Source organism: Rhinolophus sinicus, chromosome 9 (assembly GCF_057876585.1).
Source record: "Rhinolophus sinicus isolate RSI-liver-muscle chromosome 9, RSI-T2T, whole genome shotgun sequence".
Classification (NCBI taxonomy): domain Eukaryota; kingdom Metazoa; phylum Chordata; class Mammalia; order Chiroptera; family Rhinolophidae; genus Rhinolophus; species Rhinolophus sinicus.
The window spans coordinates 14,445,470-14,466,442 of NC_142509.1; the positions used below are offsets into that span (position 1 = coordinate 14,445,470).

At 50.2% G+C, this 20,973-nt stretch overlaps 1 protein-coding gene across 7 annotated transcripts in view; it reads right to left on the minus strand.

Moving 5' to 3' along the window:
* DCPS (decapping enzyme, scavenger) overlaps positions 1 to 20,973 on the minus strand; it is a 41,193-nt gene that overhangs the window by 5,256 nt on the left and 14,964 nt on the right. For 4 of the 7 annotated variants that reach the window (XM_088800840.1, XM_088800842.1, XM_088800841.1 and 1 more), the window contains exons 3-5: positions 13,012 to 13,157; positions 6,026 to 6,226; positions 818 to 928 (exon numbers count right to left, since the gene is read on the minus strand). In XM_088800840.1, the coding sequence (XP_088656966.1) occupies positions 818 to 928; positions 6,026 to 6,226; positions 13,012 to 13,157 (458 nt within the window). The remainder of the gene's footprint in view (positions 1 to 817; positions 929 to 6,025; positions 6,227 to 13,011; positions 13,158 to 20,973) is intronic. The other 3 variants (XM_019710479.3, XM_019710475.3, XM_074321216.2) reach the window with 2 other exon arrangements.

Here is a 20,973-nt window from a genome sequence, read left to right on the forward strand (position 1 = left end):
CCTCTAAGTGCATCCAAGCCTTGGAGCAGCTCCTGTTGAAAGGGACAAGCCTCTCTCCCAGCTGGGCATCTGTGACTCCGGGCCTGGGCATGTGCCGTCAGGGGTATCTTCAAATGTTTCAGAGTGGAAACAAAGGCTGAGAATAACCCCACAGAATGGTGGCTTCAGAAGGATCCTAACAAGATACTGAGGCCCAGAGAGGTGAGGTGAAGTGACCTGCCCAAGGTCAGCCAGGTGGCTAATGTCACAATGTCAGAATCAGGACCACAACCCAGGGTTTGAGACTCTCTTCCCCCACCTTCCCTTGCCCCAAGGCTCCTTTTGCACCCCTATGATTTCATTCGATTCAATCATCACCCCAGATAGACTGTATCCCCGAATGCCAGCTGCTGCAGACGCGGTTGCTGCTCTCAGGCTAAATGAGGGGATTCGTGCATACACACATCAGAGCCGGGGACCCAGCTACCAAAGAACAACGTCTGGTACAATGTGGCTGTCACAAGCAAGGCAGGCAATCCTGGGAGGGCGTCCCAGACGGGATCTGCTGCAGGGAGCCAAAGTGGGAACCTAAGCTGAGGAGGACGAGTGTGGGGTGAGGAAAGGTGGCGGGAAGTCAGGCTGGAGGGTTGGGCAGGACCAGGTGACGGGGCCTTGTGAGACCATCTAAAGAGCCTGCATGTGGCCCCCACACTGGCATCCAAAGAAAAGCCCCTTTCCTAGACAGCCTCCCTGGAAAGGAGAGGAAAGTGGTGCAGGGAACACCCTGGAATGGGTGGGACTCGTCCGGGCTTCGGTGGGATTTGTCCAGGGGACTCACCTGCCCCTCCTGGAGGATGTTCCTGAGCAGCGGAAGGTGCTCTGCAGTGAGGTCCCGAAGCGACCTGATGCCCCGGCGATGGCAGATGGCGATCAGGTACAGGTCATCGAGCTGTAGAGACCAGGGGTAAACAGGCTCAGCAGTGGACAGTCACGGGAGACTGCCAACCTTGGAATTCCCCACGGAAGCCAGGAGGCGCTGCCCCCCAGTCCCGCAGTTCCAGCCAATCCTGGGAACCCCACAGCAGGACCGATCCCCAGACAATGTGGGCGTCCACATGCCCAGGGTGAGTGGGACAGTCTACGGAACAGAACTGCTGTTTATTCCTCCTGCTAAAGAATATCGTATGGGAATATTTATATACTCACACAGCTGATGGGGGCGGGGGACAGGAAGGAGGTTCAAGAAAGCGCCCAGGACAACTCTTCCCCTCTAAGAGGTTATGCTCTAATGGCACATACACACGTAACTGCTATGACACATGAAGTGATAAAAGCACAGGAGGAAGAAGGAAAGACTAGCTAGCTAGGGCCATCCAGAGAGGCTTCGTAGAACACAAGGCACGAGATCTGGGTCTTGAACAAGAGGCAGGTTTGGGAAAAGATATTTAAGTGGAGGGAACAGTGAAAGCAAAGGGTCAGAGGCAAGAAGGTACATGGCACGTAAGCAGGGAGTAGGCAATGCGATCTGTCTGGAGCCTAAAGCATGTGAAGGGGTGCTGAGGGATGTGAAAGGTGGCAAGGGAGTCGGGCCCAGCTCAGCAGTGAGCACCACCAGAGCCTTCACATTTTTCTCTCTTCCCTATCTCCCAGGCCTCACAGGCGGACACGCCTGATGTCCTTCCTGAAAACAGTGCATGGCTGAAAAAACCTAGAGGTCACAACAGTGCAAAGAACCAGTCAACAAGATCTTGTGCCAGACAGCAAATAAACTCTTCCCCTGTCAGATAACCCCCTACTCCTCCCTGCTCCCCCAAACCCTGACCTTGGCTACTTATCACATCCATGTGCGAGGCAGGCCCCAGACACCAGGGCTCCACGGGGGAGGCATGGGGGAGACTCCAGCAGCACTCAGCCCTGCAGCCTGAGCTGCTAGATTTCTCAAGGCGATAAATCTGGGGACCGTGAGTAACCCAACCAAATCCCTAAGGACCCTGATTCAAAAAGTGAGAATGAGATTTTCCATATGGTACCTGATGTTCAATGTGCTTCTTCGGGCCAACAGCCTCTTCCTGCTACAGACATTCTTCTCTCCCAGAGTTCTAAGAATCTGGGCTCTCTGCCCCAGACCTGCTACGGTTGAGCCCAGTGGGAACCTCCTGACTGATGATAAGGCTGGGCCTACCCAGGTCTCGGCTGTGCCCACAAGTCCCTTCCACATTCTCCCTTCTCATGACACGTGTCTAGGACATTTACTCTCTCACTAGCTAGGGGCCCAAGGAGAAGTCAGGACACAAAACTGTTTGGACCTGGGGTGTGTATGTGTGTGCCTGTGGTCTTCAGCTTTTCCATGTGTTACTGTCACAGGACTCCCAAATAATAGTAGCATTTGTTTTAGATAATGTCTGCTGACAAATCCCGAACATGACATCATGACATTAAATCACACCTCTCTGCTTCCACAGGCATGGAATGAGGCATGAAATCCGGTGCTGGGTGTCAGCTCACGGGCTGGGTGAAGGAGGAAAAACCCATCCTTTGATATCAGACATTACCCCAGATTTGCTGCAAGCATCCAAAGGGCCCCTGGCCCAGAGAAATTACCTGAAAAAAACTAGACAAGGGGCTAGTGAGGGTCTCAGACTGGCACCCCAGAAAGTGGCCCATCAGTCACTCCGGGAGAAGACACCACCAATCTCTTTTTACAAGGCAGGACAGTGAAATCAAAGTAACAGCATCCGGGACAAGACAGAATGGCTGGAGCTTTGGAGAGCCCCCCGCCCCATCTCTGCAGTGACTCAAAGGGAGTTTCCTGGTCTGAGAACCTTAGACCAAAGAATCTAAATCATATGAACTGAAAGTGCACGTGTGTCCATATAAACACACACATATATACTTATGTATACAATATGCAAAGACTATCTCTGGAAGGAGAGACAAAGAAATAACCACCTCTTCTGGGGAAGGGAAATGGAGGCATGTGGGGTGAGGGAATTTACTTCTTTCACTGCACACTCTGTGTACTATTTGTGTGTTTTACCATGTGCATGTATGAATCAGAGATACAATAAAATAAACACATAAAATGTACAGGTGATCTCTTAAGAGAATTGAGGAAGGGATGTTATAACCTCCAGGAAGGCAAACATTAGGGACTTGACAAATATTTGTGGAATGGATGGATGAATGGTCATATGGACAAAGAGTCTCTAATCTCAGGCCATCAGTTGGAGCATTACCTGCATACATATATAGTATATACAGATATGCTTCTGGGAGAGGAGGCAGCAGGATGAGATTCCAAGTGACTAGAAAGGCTCCCCAGGGGCAGACGGGTGGCTCAGTTGGTTAGAGCACGAGCTCTGGGCAACAGGGCTGCTGGTTCGTTTCCCACATGGGCCAGTGAGCTGCGCCCTCTGCAACTAGAATGAAGTCAATGAGCTGCTGCTCAGCTCCCGGGTGGCCAGATGGCTCAGTTGGTTGGAGCGTGAGCTCTCAGCAACAAGGTTGCTGGTTCAATACCTGCATGGGATGGTGGGCTGCACCCCCTGCAACTAAGATTGAACACGGCACCTTGAGCTGAGCTGCCGCTGAGCTCCCAGATGGCTCAGTTGGTTGGAGCGTGTCCTCTCAACCACAAGGTTGCCGGATGAACTCCCGCAAGGGATGGTGGGCTGTGCCCCCTGCAACTAGCAAAGGCAACTGGACCTGGAGCTGAGCTGCGCCCTCCACAACTGAGATTGAAAGGACAACTTGACTTGGAAAAAAGTCCTGGAAGTACACACTGTTCCCCAATAAAGTCCTGTTCCTCTTCCTCAATAAAATCTTTTAAAAAAAATAAATAAAAGGCTTCCCAAAGCTGTGCCAATGCACCTCTCCCCTCCCTGTGCCCTCCCCTGCTGCGAGGACAAAGAACAGAAGTCCTGCCTGGCCAGTCTCCCTGCTGGATTGGATACGGCCTAATGCTCGGGGAGTGGTCGGTGGTAGTGTTCTGTCATAGCTCAAGGATTCGTGACATCACATACGGCACTACCAAGAGACAAATGCAAATTAAGCAAAGGCCAAGGACAATGGCACCTATGTCCCACCAAGGGAAGTCTGACATTTAAGCCCATTCAAAACCCCTGAGGGGGAGCGCAGCCATGTGGCCAGGAGGCCAGTGCAGTTCCTGAAGCCTCTTCTGGCTTCAGTGGAACAGACAGAGGGCAGCTCCACAGGCAGGCCAGGCAGGATGCCTGCCAGCACCAGGTCAGGAGGACGACGACTTCCGTTCTCAGTGCCATGGCTTAAGTGTGTTCAGGGCTTCTTGGCGATGCACAAGGCCATCTTTTGTTGCCCCTGCACGGCCCTCAGACCACCATCCCCCTGCAAAGCACAAGCTCTTCAGTCCTCAACGATCTTGTGAGTCAGAAGTTCCTCCTACCCCACCCCCACCTCTCGTGACCCAGTCTGCAATCCAGGACCTTCAGGCGCAGGGCTGCCGAGGGGACAGACAGGGTTTGCAGGGCTGCACCAAGGCAGCCCCAGAGCTGCCACCAGCATGCCTATGGCCTTGTCCCCACTTCCCCAGCATCTCCTGAGCCAGTCCTGGCTTCCTCCATGGAGGCCTGAGGTGGGGATGGGCTGCAGGGGACGGGAGAGTGGGGGCAGGTGTTCTCTCAGCCTCTCTCCGCTGCAACACCCCGCAAGTGCCAGGCCATCTTCTTTGATCTTACCCGGCTGTACCAAATCATCACACAGTGCCCCAAATTTTGGAAACTCCCTTCGAATTTCCTACCACCCCTGGAGCCACGTTCAGGAATTCCCACAGCTTCCTGTAAGAGACAGCTGGCGCTCACTAGCCTGCATGCCTCTGAAGTGAAACGCTGGCCCTCTGCTCCAACCACAGGCTCCCAGCCCCCCGTTTTTGGCAGTGAAGGAGTGTCATGGAAGGTCTAGAAATCACCCAATCAAAACCAAGCAAACTGCAGGTGAGCTCAGTTAGGACCCAAAGACCACAGCTGAGAAAGCAAGAGAGAAGGCATCCATGGTAAGGTGGACAGGGCCTGGACTCCAGAACGCTCTCTGTGTGGGACTCCTATGACCATGTGAGGAACACAGAAACCAGAAGGGCCCACCCAAAGGCAGAACGGAAACCCGAGCTTAGATTACTCAAAGATTCTAGTTAGAGGAGGGGGGCATTTATCTCCCCACGTCCTACCCAGCAGTCCCACATCTGGCTTCCTCGGCCTTCTCCTGGCTCCCCAACCTGCTGCAGGCTCAGTCTGGCCCAATTCCAGTGTGTGGTGGGAACAGCACTTCCTGTAACATGCTGCTCTGCCTGTTCTGTTACTGTCAGGGTATGAAAGTCCCCCCACAGAAGCGATGGCGCATTGTAACTGGTGGTGGGCCGGTGCAGGGGAGTGAGGGCAGGAGGAAAGAAGATGGAGAGGTAGAGAACGAGGGACAGTGCGAGTGAAGGTGGCTCCACTGGAAACCTGCTCCTTAGACGGTGAGGAGAAATGGAGGAGGGCAGATAGCGGGGAGACCAGAAAACAAAGCTGAGAGCCCCAGGTAGAGGCGTGACTGCCAGGAGACCTCCTCTGCACCTAGGGACTAGGGCAGTGACGGGACCCCTGATTGGTCACCATGGTTACTGCCTGCCAGTACTTCAGACCATGGGCCTGCCTGGATCTGTTGGTGTCCAGAGGGACGGAGAGAAGCAAACAGTCCACCTCAGGGCTCCAGAAATTGAAAGTGGCCACCCAAGCCACTTGACTGGTTCAAGAGTGGCTCGTGCTTACACAAACATCACTTCATTCTGCACCCCACCCCCCCACACACACCCGGAGGACTGGAGGAGACAGAAGGGTTTAAACTGACCCATTAAAGCGTAAACATTTGTGTGTGGCAGGTATACACTCAGCACAGAGCTCAGACCTCTCTTTGCTGGTTATTATAATCTGCTTAGAGAGGGTGACCAACGTGAGAAAGCAGGGCAGGTCGGGTGCGCCAGCAACGTGAAGCAGGGTTCTCGGAAAGCGGAGGACCCCAGCAAGGAGTCTTTTACCTGCTGTTGGTTCCACTTGAGGTCGGGGATGAGGACAAAGCCGTCAGAGGGATCCGGGTTCTCGAAAACAATCCGGTCGGCTTCGGCCTTCTTGTCAAGAATGTTGTCCACCCACTGGAAGGCGGGGGCAAGAGACGGTCCCGCATCAGTCACCGCCCCTGGGGAGACTCCCGAGACGGGGCTCATGAAGCTCTCTGGCCCCTCCAGGAAGGACCGCCCCGGAACTCAGGGGATGTATACCCAGGCTGTCCTGTCCTCCAGGATCTGCTCTCAGGGGTCCAGAGGAGATCTCTCCTCTGCCACCACCGCTGACACTTGGCCACCAGCACTCCTCACAGGGGCCACTGCTGTGCACACAGGGCTGGCTCCTGAGGCTCTTCCTGGTCAAAAACATGCACACTCTGCTGTGGCCTCACAGACCTGGTCTGCGTGAACCCCTCCACTGCCCACAGGACCAGGGGAGAGCTGCCTGCATACGCCCCATCCCACTTTATTTAGGACCATGGCAAAGACCACGGCAAAGAGGCTGGGAGTTCCTTTTGCAGAGAAAGCTGCCTCTATACCTAGGCAGGGAAAGGCTTAGGTTCTAAAAATTAATGTGTGTGGGTTTCCCGCCCTAATGGGATTCTCAGTGGTGGGATGGGCACCTCAGCCCACCTGGAGCCACAGCAGTCTCAGCTGGCACAGCCCCTGTGTCACAAAGCAGACCTGAAGCCCACATAGAGACCTTGCTCATCAACTCAGGGCTTCCCGCCCTCCCTTACACCCTTTGATGCGCCACTGTCAAGAGCCTTCAGGGAACCCTTCCTTGGGCACTGTGTGGATCCCAAAGGCATCACTTTACAGTTAAGGTCCTGGTGGCCTCTCTGAAGAAGCCTCCTATAGGGAGGTTAAGATAAGGCTCCTGTTGTCACAGATCTCAGACCTCAGCTTTTCTGCACTTCCTCCAAGCTCTGAGGTCCCTTTGCAAACTCGACTTCCTTTCAGGTCAATAACTCTATGCCAGAAATCAAAGAGAGAACCCTGCTGGGAAGCCAGAGAGCGGGAGCAGTGGTTGGGCTCACAATGCTGCCCCTTCCACCTCATAGTCACGATGGGCCTCCAAGTTCATGGAGAGGTTGGCTTGGTCAGGGAACCACCACCACCAGACCAGTGAAGCGCTTCTCAGCACACTCTCAGAAGTGTCAGCGAAAGGCAGGGGCGGGGGCTAGTTAGAGCGGGCACACCTCATCCCAGAAGTCCGCTTCCTTGGCTAGCACAGACAAGGTCAAGTGCAGCTATCTGAGGTAGAGAGGGAGGGAGCAGAGGGTACCTGCCTGGGAATAGCTGGGCCTCCCAGCCCCCTGGGAAGAGCCACAGACAGGTCACATGTGGTCCACCCACAGACAAAGAAAAAAGGTCCACACTTCCTGAGAAGAGCCTGGCTGTGCCACTTCCTGGGAGGGGTCTGGAGGATGAAGGGACCAAAAGTTTTGCCTTTTGGGATGATTTTTAAGGTGGTAATTAAGAAACAAAAGATTCAGAAAGAACCTCTGACTCTTTCTCTTTCTGCCTAAGAGGTTCAGAGGGAAAGACCCACTCCAGGAAGGAAATCTTAGGATGGTCGCCTTAACAGCCTAATTTGAATTGAGTCTGGTGGGTGGGAGGGCATCAAACAGGGGCCTGTCTACTCGATGACTGGTGTCTCATTGTTTCTGGGCTGCCTAGCAAAAATGTACCTGCCACGTGTGTTCCGCTCTTGCTCCATCACCTGTACATCTCCCATCATTCTCGCTTCTGAAGTGTAAGATCTGCGCCCCCTCCTTTCTCCTTTGTGTACAGAGTCATGTATACCCAGTTTTACCTCATTCTTTGGAATTTTCATGCTTATGTGAATTCCCCATGCACATGGATTAAAATTTGATTTTCTCCTGTTCGTCTGTCTCTGCTAACTGGCTTGTCAGCCCAGCTAGAAGAACTTTGAGGTGGGAGGAAAAGTATTGTATATTTTTTAGCTCCCCCACAGATGCCAGCAGGCTCCGCTGTGCAGCCCTGTGGCCAGAGAACTGCCCAGCCCGCCCCACCATGTTGAGATCTCCCAGGGAGGCATTTCCTGTCTCACTGGAATGTGCCAGCCAGAACCTGACCTGCAGCACCCCAAAAATAAAGGAGGTGGAGGGGGGCTCCACACAGAGCCCTGCCCACAAGTAGCTGCCCTGGGCCCTGCATTTGTCCACAACTGAGCAGCTGCTGTCTCTGACTGGAAAGCAAGTGTGGTGGTGAGTGAACGGGCTCTGGGGCCCAGTGAGACTGTGCTCATCCCCCAGCTCTCCCCCTAACTAGCTGTCACCTTGGGTAAGTGATCTGTTCTCTCTAAGCCTTGGTTCCCCCCTTTGTAAAATGGGGCTAATGATATGTACACATTAGGGTTGAGGTGAGGATTGTAAGTGAGCAAATGCACGTGGAAGCACGCAGCTCAGAGCAGGCATCCTACAAGCAGAGGGCAGAGCACAGAAAGCTCCAATGCTGGTACCTGGGATGCCCACAATGGGCAGCGTGCTGGAGGCTACACGCCAACTGGAGAAAGGAAGAGAGACAAAAGGAGCAAAGGAGGTGGTGCTGATCGAAGGGCGAGAGAGAAGTGCGAGAATGGAGTGACAAGTGTGGTGGTGATGGGCGCAGTCTTACTATGTGCCAGGCCCTGCGCTATGCCTCAAGGGGACCGTCCTCACAGGCAGCCTGGGAAGTTGGGCTGTGAGCACCCCATTTTGCAGGTATGGGAAAAGCATGGGTAAGGAAATTCACACAATTCCAAACGCAGAGCCTGGTCCTAGAGCCCATGTCCCAGGCCACGTGGAGAGTAGGAGGGATCTAAATCCACATGAAGTCTCAGGCCAGAACCCCAGATGACAAAGGGAGAAGCAGGGAACAGAACTCACACAGATCCTTGGGGGTTACACAACGGGGAGTGACACCATCTGAAAGAAAGCCCAGGAGACTCGGCCACCGCACAGTGATAGGCCTGTGGGTGGGCTCTGATGGCTTCTGGAATACACCTGGCCTGGCCTCCTGGCAGTGACACTGGCAGCACCCTCCACACACCCTCTCCTCCCTTAGGACATCTTGCTCCCTCTTCACACTCCTGCTTCTCTGCTCACCCACCTGCTTGCCACCCTTTACCTGCCCGCAGCTCCAGGTGTCTTAGCTCCATACTTTCCTGTCCTGCTCCCCAGTTGTGTGTGCATGAGGGTAGCTACCACTCTGGTGCCTCTTCTGTGCTGAAAATAGCAACAGGCACGTGATACACGACACTGCTCTCAATTTCCACTGGGACCCTAGTCGCATTTTCCAGACAAGGAAACTGGGCCTCAGAAGTGAAGGCCCATGCCACACTGCCCTGAGAAGGCAGCATGAGAACCCAAACCTGGCTGACGCTGAAGCCTTGACTCAGGGACTCACCAATCCGCATTTTTAGGCTGATGACCTCTCCTGTTCCGGACCCAGGCATGGAACTGCAGTTTTCACTGGGCGTTTTTGCTGGAAGTTACAAGTACCAAATTTGAGGAGCCAAATAGGGTAGTGGGCTAAGCGCACAGACGCTGGGGCCAGACTGCCTGGCTTCGAATCCCATCCCCAAAAGGGTACTGTGAACATTGGATGAGGTGATGCACGTAAAATGCTTAGGACAGATCCTGGCACCCAGTGAAGGCTCAGTAAGTGCCAAACTGAACTCACTGTGTTCTACATAAATCCTCGCTGTTGTCCACATCCCACATCCTGGTTAACGATCCTACTATCTGTCCCTTCATCGCCCAGGCTAGACCGGGAGCCATCCCAGGCTCTTCCCTCACCTCTCTGCATCCCCCAGTTCCTAAGCCCTACCTCTTAATTAACTCACTACTGAAGCCTTCTCCACTGCCTCTGCCTCGGCTCCAACTCACACTGGGCTGTAGTCTTCCTGCTTCCACTGTCACCACACTCCATCTGATTCTTTAAATCTGATCACGTTACCCACATGCTGAAAACTGTTGCGGGGACCCTCATGGCCCACAGCAATCACTGTCAAATCTGAGGACCATTAGAAACAGAGCGATTTTTTAAAAATACGAATTTCCCAGCTCCCTGAACATTCTGACTCAGCAGATATGGAGTAGGCCCCACGCTCTGCATTTAAAAAACTCTCAGCAGGCAATCCTGCCGATCAGCATGAGACCTCCTGGTCTCCTGAACGAGGTGCACACGCTTCCCCCCGGCCCCTGCCGCCCTTGTCCTGCTGTCTCTTGCTGAGCCTCCAGCTCCCCAGCCCTCTGTGCTTCTGGGCTTGCTCTTCCCTCCGCCTGGAATGTCCTATCTGCCTTGTCTACCTGGTAAACTTCTATCTGTCCCGTAAGACCCAACTGGAGGATCCCCTCCTCTGGGAAGCCCCCGACTGTCTGAGTTGATCACTCCCCCTTTGTGTTACCACGGCACCTTGTATGTAAACCACCAAAGTGCTTAACTCATTACACGGCGTTGCCAAACAACATGTCCATCTTCCTATAGGACTACGGGGGCATTGTCAGAGTTTACCTTGGTGACCCTCCAGAGCCTAGAACAGAGCCTGCTACATACACAGTAGATGCTCAATAAATATAATGACTGTGACCAGTTAAGCTGAGTACTTGTAAACCTCCAAGAACTAGCCAAGAAAGGACACACGAGTGTTCATGTCAACCAGGAGTTGGGAGAGCAGCAGAATTTTGTTGTATTATTTTCCAAGGGGATCTGTATAATAGAGTATAAGAAGGTACACATAGTACAAGGTATGATCAAATAATATGGTGAATGTTTAAATAAAAAAAATTCATTACAGTAAAAGACAATGCCATTAACAACCCTCAAAGTACTCCCCCTCGCTTCAAACACTTATCCCATCCTTCTTGCCACTTTCTGAAGCAGTTCTGGAAGTCCTCTTTTCTGAGTGTCTTTAGTTGTGCTGTCGTGGCTGCATCGATGTCCTGAATCATTTCGACTTTGGGGAAGAGCCAGAAGTCGCATAGTGCAAGATCCGGTGAATACGGTGGATGAAGACACACCATCATGTTTTTACTTGACAGAAATTGCGGTATAGCAGAAGCGATGTGTGACATGGAGCGTTGTCATGATGGAGGATGATTTACGGCACACTTTAAATAAAATGCACCTTCTCTTAACTGTAGCTCACACCTGACTGACTGCACCGAACAAGTTGAAACTTGTCACACACTGTTACTGAGGTTTGATGCACCGCTTTCCATATTGAAGATCCCTGCCTTTCCGTTGAAAGGCACTTGGTAGCAGCACTTACCATATTTTGTGATCACAACGGAAAGGCTCTGTGTCACACATCGCTTCTGGTACAGCAATTTCTGTCAAATAAAAACATTACGGTGTGTCCTCATCCATCTTATTCACCGGATCTGGCACCGTGCGATTTCTGGCTCTTCCCCAAAGTCAAAATGACCATGAAAGGAAAATGTTTTGAATTGATTCAGGACATCAAGGCAGCTATAACAGTGTAATTAAAGACACTCATGAAAGAGGACTTCCAGAACTGCTTCAGAAAGTGGCAGGAACAATGGGATAAGTGTGTTCAAAGTGAGGGGGAGTATTTTGAGGGGGTTTAACAGCAATGTGTCTCTTACTATAATAATTTTTTTAAAATTTAAACATTCACCATATTTTTTTTATCATATCTCGTAAGTTCCAAGAGATTCCTCTAGGATCCTAACAGCAGAAGCTATCTAGGAAGATGGAGACATATCTCCTTTCCACTTAGAAGAGAGAGCAAGTGCTGGAACTTTAAAAAAACACACATACACAAAAAAAAACCCAAGCCATCTTGAGCCAGAGGAAGTTGTGCAAATACTGCACAGGGAGACCATGGCTAATAGCCAGGCTGGAAAAGAGGGCTGTGGGCACACAGGGCCTCCCACCCACCCTGCCAACCTCCTTTTCCTTCCTCTTCCCGAGAACAGTCACCCACAGTGCCCCTATACTCAGGGCACCGCCCCTCTTCTGGGCCTGGAGAAATGGCTGTGAGTTTCCACCATTAGAACACCCTCCACTACTGGAACCTGAACCTTGGGAAGAGTAAGTGAAAAATGCTCAAAGAGAACAAGAGTAAGTGATAAAGACATGGAGACAGTGAGAGCCAGTGAGTGAGCAAGAAAACGACTCATCCATCATATTTAACTCGAAGCATTCACATGGGGCCAATTCCAGGCAGAGGCTCTGGTTGGCGGTGGGCCTAGGCCCAAAGAGAAATCGGGATCTCTTCGCTAAATGGCCTGGCAGCTGGTCCAGTGGCTAAAGACACTCAGAAGGCGCTGCCAACCCCCGAACATAGTCCTTGGGAGACGAGGCCTGCACTAAGTCCCCAGGGACGATTGGGATCTGCCCCCTATGAAGTGAATGCAAGGGAGAACAAGAGAAGGGGAAGTTTTTGACTCAGACTTGGCTTCTGGAGGCTGGTTTGCTGCCGGCAAAACCAGGAATAAAAGTCTGGACTGTGGTGAGCCCTACCAGGCATCAGTCTTTACCCATTCAGATCCCTGGAGACAGCACAGCCACTCCGAGACTGTGTGAGGACTGTTAGAGTAGATACAGGTTGCTTTGAGATCCCCTTGGGCATGCCCACGATCAGGGTCAACTCCCTTATCAATGAGCATCCTATGCAAAACAGTGACCACTTCACCCCAGGACTTTCTATGCCACTTTCCTGCTTAGTTTTCTCCATAGCACTCATGGCCTCGTGTCTCGTATGGCCACTTATATATTTGTGTGCTGTCTTTCTCCTGCAAGGAAGGAAGCTCCATAAAGGCAGGGACTCTACTGTGCTCTCTGCCGTCGCCCCATAACTTGTGCTGTGGAACAGTACTGGCCCCTGATAAGACTGCGACGGATGCTTGAGAAAGAGACACTGGCCATGGGGACAGCACTGCATATCTGACCCTTCTAGGCCAGTCCAAGATGTGGTGGCCCATTACCTGGATGCTGAGGCTCTGGGACACCAAGTAGGGTAAGGTGATATTCCTGTGATCTGCTCCCGTCTCTCGGACCAGGCGCAGGTCCTGGCGCAGGTACTTCTGCAGGTGCTTCTCTGTGACTGGGTAAACCACGGTTGTCTTTATATCTGCAATGACACAACACGACCCGGGACTGCAGAGTTAGGCCCACTCTGCACAGTCCTCACACTCCGGTCCCCACCACGGAAGAGATGACCCCTGCCTGGCCTCTGATTCCCTGACAGAAGGAGCAAAAGGCTGACCCACTCCCACAAAGTGCCTCATGCCACTAAATTCATGAACTGGGCCACACTCAAAATCTAGAAAACTCACCACCCTACCCCTATTTTCTAGGCACAGGAATAAAAGGTTTCTGACTCTTTCTCACATGCCAAATTTCTAGGTACAAGGTTATACAATTAAGTCTGCGAACTCATCCTAGAAAAAGTGCTACACACCTCATTGCTGAATATCACTATGGTCACCTTCAAAGTACTCCCCTTGGGAAGCTATGCACCGACACCAGCACCTAGTCCACCCTTCAAAGTAATTTTGGAATTCTTTTTCTGGAATGGCCATCAGAGCTCCTGTCCTATTACCCTTGATGTCCTGAATGTCATCAAAACGTCTTCCTTTCACTATTTCCTTTATCTTCAGGTAAAGAAAGAAGTCATTGGGGGCCAGATCAGGTGAGTAGGGAGGGTGTTCCAACACAGTTATTTGTTTACTGGCTAAAATCTCCCTTACAGACAGCGCCGTGTGAGCTGGTGCATTGTCGTGATGCAAGAGCCATGAATTGTTGGTGAAAAGTTCAGGTCGTCTCACTTTTTCACACAGCCTTTTCAGTACTTGCAAATAGTAAACTTGGTTAACTGTTTGTCCAGTTGGTACAAATTCATAATGAATAATCCCTCTGATATCAAAAAAGGTTAACAACATCGTTGCAACAAGTTCACAAACTTAATTGTCAGCCTTGTATGTGGGTTTCTGGGCCCAAAGCTGAAAATCTGGTTTAAAGCCAAGTTGTCCTATTAATGCAAAGCAGTGCAGGATAGTTCAGTGGTTAAATGCAAGGACTCTAGAGCCCAAATGTCTGAGTTCAAGTCCTGGCTCGGCTCGCTCCTTCCTCGGGACCCAGACCCTGATCCATTTATTTAACCTCCCACGCCCCTACCTCAGCATCTGTCACCTGAGGATAATAATCACTCCTATGTCATAGGTTTGGGACCATTAAGCAGGTTAATACCTGTGAAGAACTTAGAACAATGTCTGACACACAGTAAATACTACGTAAGTGCTGGCTATTTTTAATCCAGGGTTTCTCAATCCTGATACCACCGGCCTTTTGGCCTATGTAATTCTTTGTTGCGGGGGCTGTTCTGTGCATTTCAGGATGTTTAACAGCTTTGCAGGCGTCTACCGGGATGCCAGTGAAACCATCTATCCAGATGTGACGACCAAAAAATGTCTCCAGACATTGGCAAATGTCTCCCAGGGGGTAAAACTGCCCACAGTTGAGAACCAGTTTTCACTAGAAGGAAACTGCGTCGTTTTCCTAAACAGACTCTCTAGGCTAGGGTCCTGGTCCAATACCACCTGGTTTTGGTTAAGTCCTTTTCTCTATTTCTAATAACATCTGCTACAACTGTTAGCACTACTCTAACATTTATATGTAGCGCTTCAACATAGATCTTAAGGGCAGAAAAGGAACATGGGGCTTTAAAATCAGTTGGGATATTTCTCTAAAGACCCATGACATTTCTGACTCCCTAACTCTAGAGTCAGATGTGCTTGCCCAGGGAAACCGAAAGAGAAGCCCTGCAGGTGTACTGAAAACTGCAGCAAATTCTCACATGCACCTACACACCTTGAGACGAAGCTATTTGGTTTGAGGAAGTCGGTGATTTTAATCCCCATTTCATAGGTGAGTAAAAACCGCTGATGACGATTCGAGACTTATCCAATGTCAGGCTGTGAAATGCAGCAGCAGCAAGCTGGAATCGTGGCCTTCTTACCCTAGAGTTGGTGTTCTTTCAACACCCACTCAAAGTCCCAATATTGTCGTCCAACAGCCCAGCGGAGATGTCCATGGGTGCTACCCCAAGCACATGACTTCTGGTGAGGATCAAAGGCCGCGGGTCATGAGCCCCAGCAGGCAAAGCAGTATGGTGGGAAGAAGACACGGGATCTGAGCCGACACGTGGCTCTGCTCTTACTGGCTGTGAGACCTTGGGCGTGTTATTTAACGTCTCAGAGTCTCAGTCTCCTCATCTGTTAAAGGGTAGTCATAAGATTATGCCCCACAGAACTGTTGTTACCATTAAACAATACATGTCGTCTGGACCACTGGAGATGTTAAATATCACTCCACTTCCTAAGAATCTCTGGATTGGACCCTGAAAGGGAAGCAGCGGCAAAAGTAGTTCCTCACTTCTCACTGCCAACACTCTCTACCAGCCCTGCTTCAGAGGCCAGAGGTCAAGCACACCAAGATTTCAAGAAGCAGGAGACTGCCTGAAATAGGTCGAATGGCACTGCTGTGGCCCTGGCAGTGGACTCTAGGAGAATCCCATGCTGTCTGCAGTGCAGCGTTGGGGAGAACAGACATCCTGGAAGCAGTCAGCCTGGGCTCAAATCCTGGCTTTGCACTGAGTAGCTGTGTAACCTTGGGCTGCTGTGAGAAGTCAATGAGCAGGATAGAGGAAGCATTTAGAATGTGACCCTCCGCTCCGCCCACCCCGCCCCAAACAGTGTTCCTCAAATGCCAGCTCTCATTCTTGTTGTGTTCGTTGTTACTCCGGTTGCCTGGGCTGGGCCATGGGGAGAAAGGCCATGAGCAAAGGCACTCCCTGGGTGTGGGGGAGATGGGCTGTGGACAAAGGCAGAGCTGATGCTGGAGAAGGGCCTAGGCCTCCTGGCAATGGACGCAGTCCTGGGATCATAGCCTGGGGCTCCCTGGCTGCTCCAGATCAGAAAGCCGCTGGGCCTCCGAGCATGCCCCTGACTGCCAAGGCTTGTCAAAGACGGCCCAAGCCACCCAGGGTGCTGGGGAAACAGGCACCTCACCGGCAAGACCCCTCCTGCAGCAGGGAAAAAATAAAAAGGCATTTTCCAACTGTTCACTTCCTGCTATCCTTTTCCCGAGAAAGTCCTGCCTGGATGCAGAAACCCCACTGCTGCACCCAGGGTCCTCAGAGCCAGTCACTCGTGGGGGCTAGCCTGTGGCAGACCACCACTGGACGCCCTGGCCCTGACATCCTGGGGTCAGGGGAAGGGCTTGCAGGATTCCATGTCCTCCTGAGGAGCCGACCCCCTCAAACCTGGACTTCCCACGGACTCCCTAATCATGGTCAACAGGGTCCTCCGTCATCGTGTCTGGACCTCTCCCCAACCTCATTTACCACCGTTCTCCCCCGCAATGTCTCCGGCCCCCCCAACTCACATGGAGCATGTGCCTATCTCTAGGCCTCTCACCAGCTGCTCCTCCGCCTGCACAGCGGGCCTCCCCTGAGTCACGGCTGCTCCCTTGCTACACCAGGGTCTCTGCCCAAAGGTCAGCTCCTCAGAGCTCTCGGACAGCCCTGGCTGAAGGACCCCTGACTTCCTCACTGTTTCCTTCACTCATCACTACCCGACAAGAGAGGACAGACTGATTTTGTCTGATTCTCCCCTGCCCCCCATTAGAATGGACCTTCCAGGAAGACAAAGATTTTATTTTGTCTAACTTTTTAAATTTTTTTTTTATCATTTTATCCCCAGCACCTGGAATAGCACAGTAAGCACTCAACAAATTCTTACTGAACAAATGAAAAAATGAATCTGGCCTTTCAGACTTTAAACCCAAAAGAGCATTTTTGTCCCAAACGGAATAAAACCTCTCAGATCCAAATCAATGTATTTCCCAAAGCTAAGTTACTCATTGGCAGCCCGAAGCAAACTCTGGTGTCCACCGAAAATGCCAGTAGAGGTGTTGACCTGCAGCTGAACTTCACACGAGGAGCGTGGTGGAGAGTTGGTGTCCAATAAATGTCAACCCACTGGGGAGAAACATGTTGAGAACAGAATATCCACGCACCGTCTCAAAATAGCTCCCCACAGATTACTTACTAATTACAAAGGGAAAACGCCAAGTGACCGGAGTTAACATCACTCCTGATGGGACAACTGACACCTTGTGCCCTGGTGTTCTGGCCAGAAATGTACAACATGAATCTAAACACAAGGAAATATCAGCAAACCCCAATACAGGGACATTCGGCAAGCGAGAGGCTTTACAACCCTTCAAAAGTGTCAACATTAGGAAAGAGAAGGTGGGCTCCAGATAAAGGACTGGCCCGGATCCCGGGTGGGGCAGAGGAGTCCTGATTCAAAGACGGTACTGAAACAACTGGTAACATTTAATAATGGTCTCTATGGTATATAATAGTTTTGTACAGGTGTGAAGTCTCCTAAAATTGGTCATTTTACCCTGGCTCCCTGGTTCCTAGGAGATAAACAGTGAAATGCTTAGCAATGAAGGGTTATGTTGTCTGCCATTTACTTTTCAATAAATAATACTAGTAAGAAAATCATTATTATATGCAAACATGGAGCGAGAAAAAGCAAATGTGGCAAAATGTTAAAAGGTGAAGGGCTTTTCGCTCCCATTTTCCATCTCTTACGTCTTTTTAATTCTACTTTTAAGGTAGTTTTCTTCAACTTCATCTACCCTCCTACTGAATTTTTTATTTCTGCTCTATTTTTAATTTCCAAGAGCTTTTTAAAAAGATTCCTTATTGATAGCATCTTGTTCTTATGCATTCAATAGATCATAATTTCTCTGAGATTAACGATAGTTTCTGAAAATTTCTTCTCCCTGAAGTTTCTGTTTCCTCCAAGTTTCTTTCTCTACCTTCCTTTTTTTTTCTTGTCCTTTGTTTTTCAACTTTACTCAAGAGCTCGGTCATCCTTGCCTGCCCACTTACTCATACTGAAAGGACAGCACTAAAGAGCTGACGGGCAGCTCTGCGGACACAGATGAGTTCACCCGGGGCTTTATTTCAGGATGATCAGGCTAGTCCTTTGCCTGAGAACCCCCAAGAGTTTAAGTCTTTTCTCTTGGGTTGGCCAGATTCGCCACAGACAACTCTTCCCATTTCATACATGGAGGTATTGATATCTAAGTCTGGCTGACAGCAATCCAAGTGAGAAGAAGTAGCTGGATGGAAGGGCAGGGGTCATCTCAACATTCAGTATGTAAACTTGCACTTAACCGTCCTACATCACAGCACTACAACCCAACCTCAACTGTACCTAGAATCTCTAGACCCTCTGTTTTAACCTCTTCAGAGGCTAATCTCTGGAAGAAACAGTTAGGGGAGTTAAGTGACTGCTGCCCAGCTTTCCCCTCTGCAGGCTCAGGTTTCAGTCTCTCAGATCTGCTAGATCAGGTACTCCCCCGCCCTTTGCTTTCTATCTTAGTATCCTCTCCCTCCCTCTAGAATTTATGGATTAATTTTTAATTTAACGTCATTTTTAGTGAGGGTTTTAAAGGAAGCAGGTGGACAAACTGCCCCCTTTTAACTGGAAACCCATGTCGCTGCCCTTCTCTCTTAAGAGGTCTGACAATTAAGCTCGCGAACTCATCCTAGAAAAAGTGCTCCATATCTCATTGCTGAATATCACTGTGCACCTTCGAAGTACTCCCCTTGGGAAGCTATGCACTGATGCCAGAACCTAGTCCACCCTTCAAAGCAATGTTGGAATTCTTTTTCTGGAATGGACATCAGAGCTGTTTTTGTATTTTACCCTTGATGTCCTGAACGTCATCAAAATGCCTTCCTTTCATTGTTTCCTTTATTTTTGGGTAAAGAAAGAAGTCATTGGGGGCCAGATCAGGTGAGTAGCGAGGGTGTAAATAGTTATTTGTTTACTGGCTAAAAACTCCCTCACAGACAGTGGCATGTGAGCTGGTGCCTTGTCGTGATGCAAGAGCCATGAATTGTTGGCAAAAAGTTCAGGTCATCTAACTTTTTCATGCAGCCTTTTCAGCACTTCCAAATAGTACACTTGGTTAACTGTTTGTCCAGTTGGTACAAATTCATAATGAATAATCCCTCTGGTATCAAAAAAGGTTAGCAACATTGTTTTGACTCTTGATTTGGACGGAACTTTTTTGATCGTGGAGAATTGGCTGACTTCCATTGTGTACTTTGACTCTGCTTCAGGGTCATATTGGTACACCCATGTTTCATCACCAGTGATAACACTGCCCAAAACATCATCTTGCCTCTCCAAAAGGTTTTGGCAAACTTTTACTCTCCTTTGCTTTTGTTCCCTGGGAGCACCTTTGGGACCATTTTTACACACACCTTTCTCATACCAAGATTTTCAGTTAAGATTTTCCTAACTATTTTCTATTGATGTTTACTTGGTCTGCTATGCTTCTCACAGTCAGCCAACGATTTTGACGCACAGTTCAACTAATTTTTGCAATTTCGTCAGTTCTGCTCGTTACTGGCTGCCCTGACCTCTCTTCATCAGTAACGCGTTCTCTCCCCTCAGAAAAACGTTTAATCCATCTGTACACTGCCGTTTTCTTCACGGCATTATCTCCATAAATTTGGACTACCATGTCCCTGATTTCACTTCCACTGTTGCCAAGTTTAACAAGAAATTTAATGTTTGTTTGTTGCTCTAATTCAAGCTCAGACATTCTTGAAACGGCACACAAAAACACGCAATAATGAACGCCACTCAGCAATACACCACCACAAGTCGACACGAACACAGCTGTGAGACACTGATGTACCAAGGTTATGAAACCTCACCGAGCTGTTTGTACAGTGCTGCCAATGTAAGTGCTTGGTGGCAACTTCGCGAACTTAATTGTCAGACCTGATATAATGCTCTATATTTCTTCTTAGCTGTTTACTGCCTCTTGACCTATTTGTTATTTATGGTCCATCTCCTCCAACCGGACATAACTCCTTGAGAGCAGAGACTTTGTTTTATACACTGTGTGTGCAGTGCCTAAAACAGCACCTGACACATACATACTCACAACGTGTCCCTCCCAATACAGTCTATAGAACAGAACGTATATTATTTTTAAGTGTGTGCATGCACAACCACACATAAGCACACATAGGAAAACTCTGAAATTCAGGACACAGTCCAAGATGTCGAGAGGCTATGTACGGGCAGTGGACTTATATGTACTGTAATTTTTAATTCGCTTTTTGGGGAATATTACATTTTCTGAAACCAATATGGGTCACTTATGTAACAAAGATATTAAAAACAGAAAAACAAGCCACCCCTTAAAACCAAGCCCCAGAGAGGTTAATTTGCCCAACACAATGGTAGAGCTGAGATTTGAACCCAAGCAGTATGGCTCCTCTACGCAACACTGTTTTGCCAAGGCCACAGGCCATCCTTTTTTAGGCCTTTTCCTAAGACACGATGCTGCGGTCGTGTTCTCCAAAAAGCAATCCTCTCAGATAGGCGAAACGTGATGAGTCCCACCCTCTCCAGAGACACATAAACCACTGTCAGCAAAACCAAAGGGCATAATGAGGTGCCAGAGCGACTGGGGCCGCAGACTGGGAGGTCTGGGAGTAGTCGGAGCGTGCAGAGACTAACAACAGCGATTCCCCAATGCTCGCTGCAGTGCCTCCTGGGGAATGCAGGGAAGTCGGGGCCCCCTCCCTCAGCTCGGACGGCTGTCTGAGGAGCAGTGTCAACGGGGTGCACTGCCGCCAAATGCTGGGCTAGAACAGGCTCTGGTGGGGAGCAGAGGGACTGAAGACAACTCTGCTCACAACAGGGAACAATGGCTGTTACAGCTTATGTGTGTGGTACCAGCCCCCCACCCTCACCAAATATGACAGTGCTGGATGGTGAAGAAGGAGGACTGGGGTGAGGGGTGGGCGTTCTAGAAGAGGGGGTTTGTGGAGGTATTGC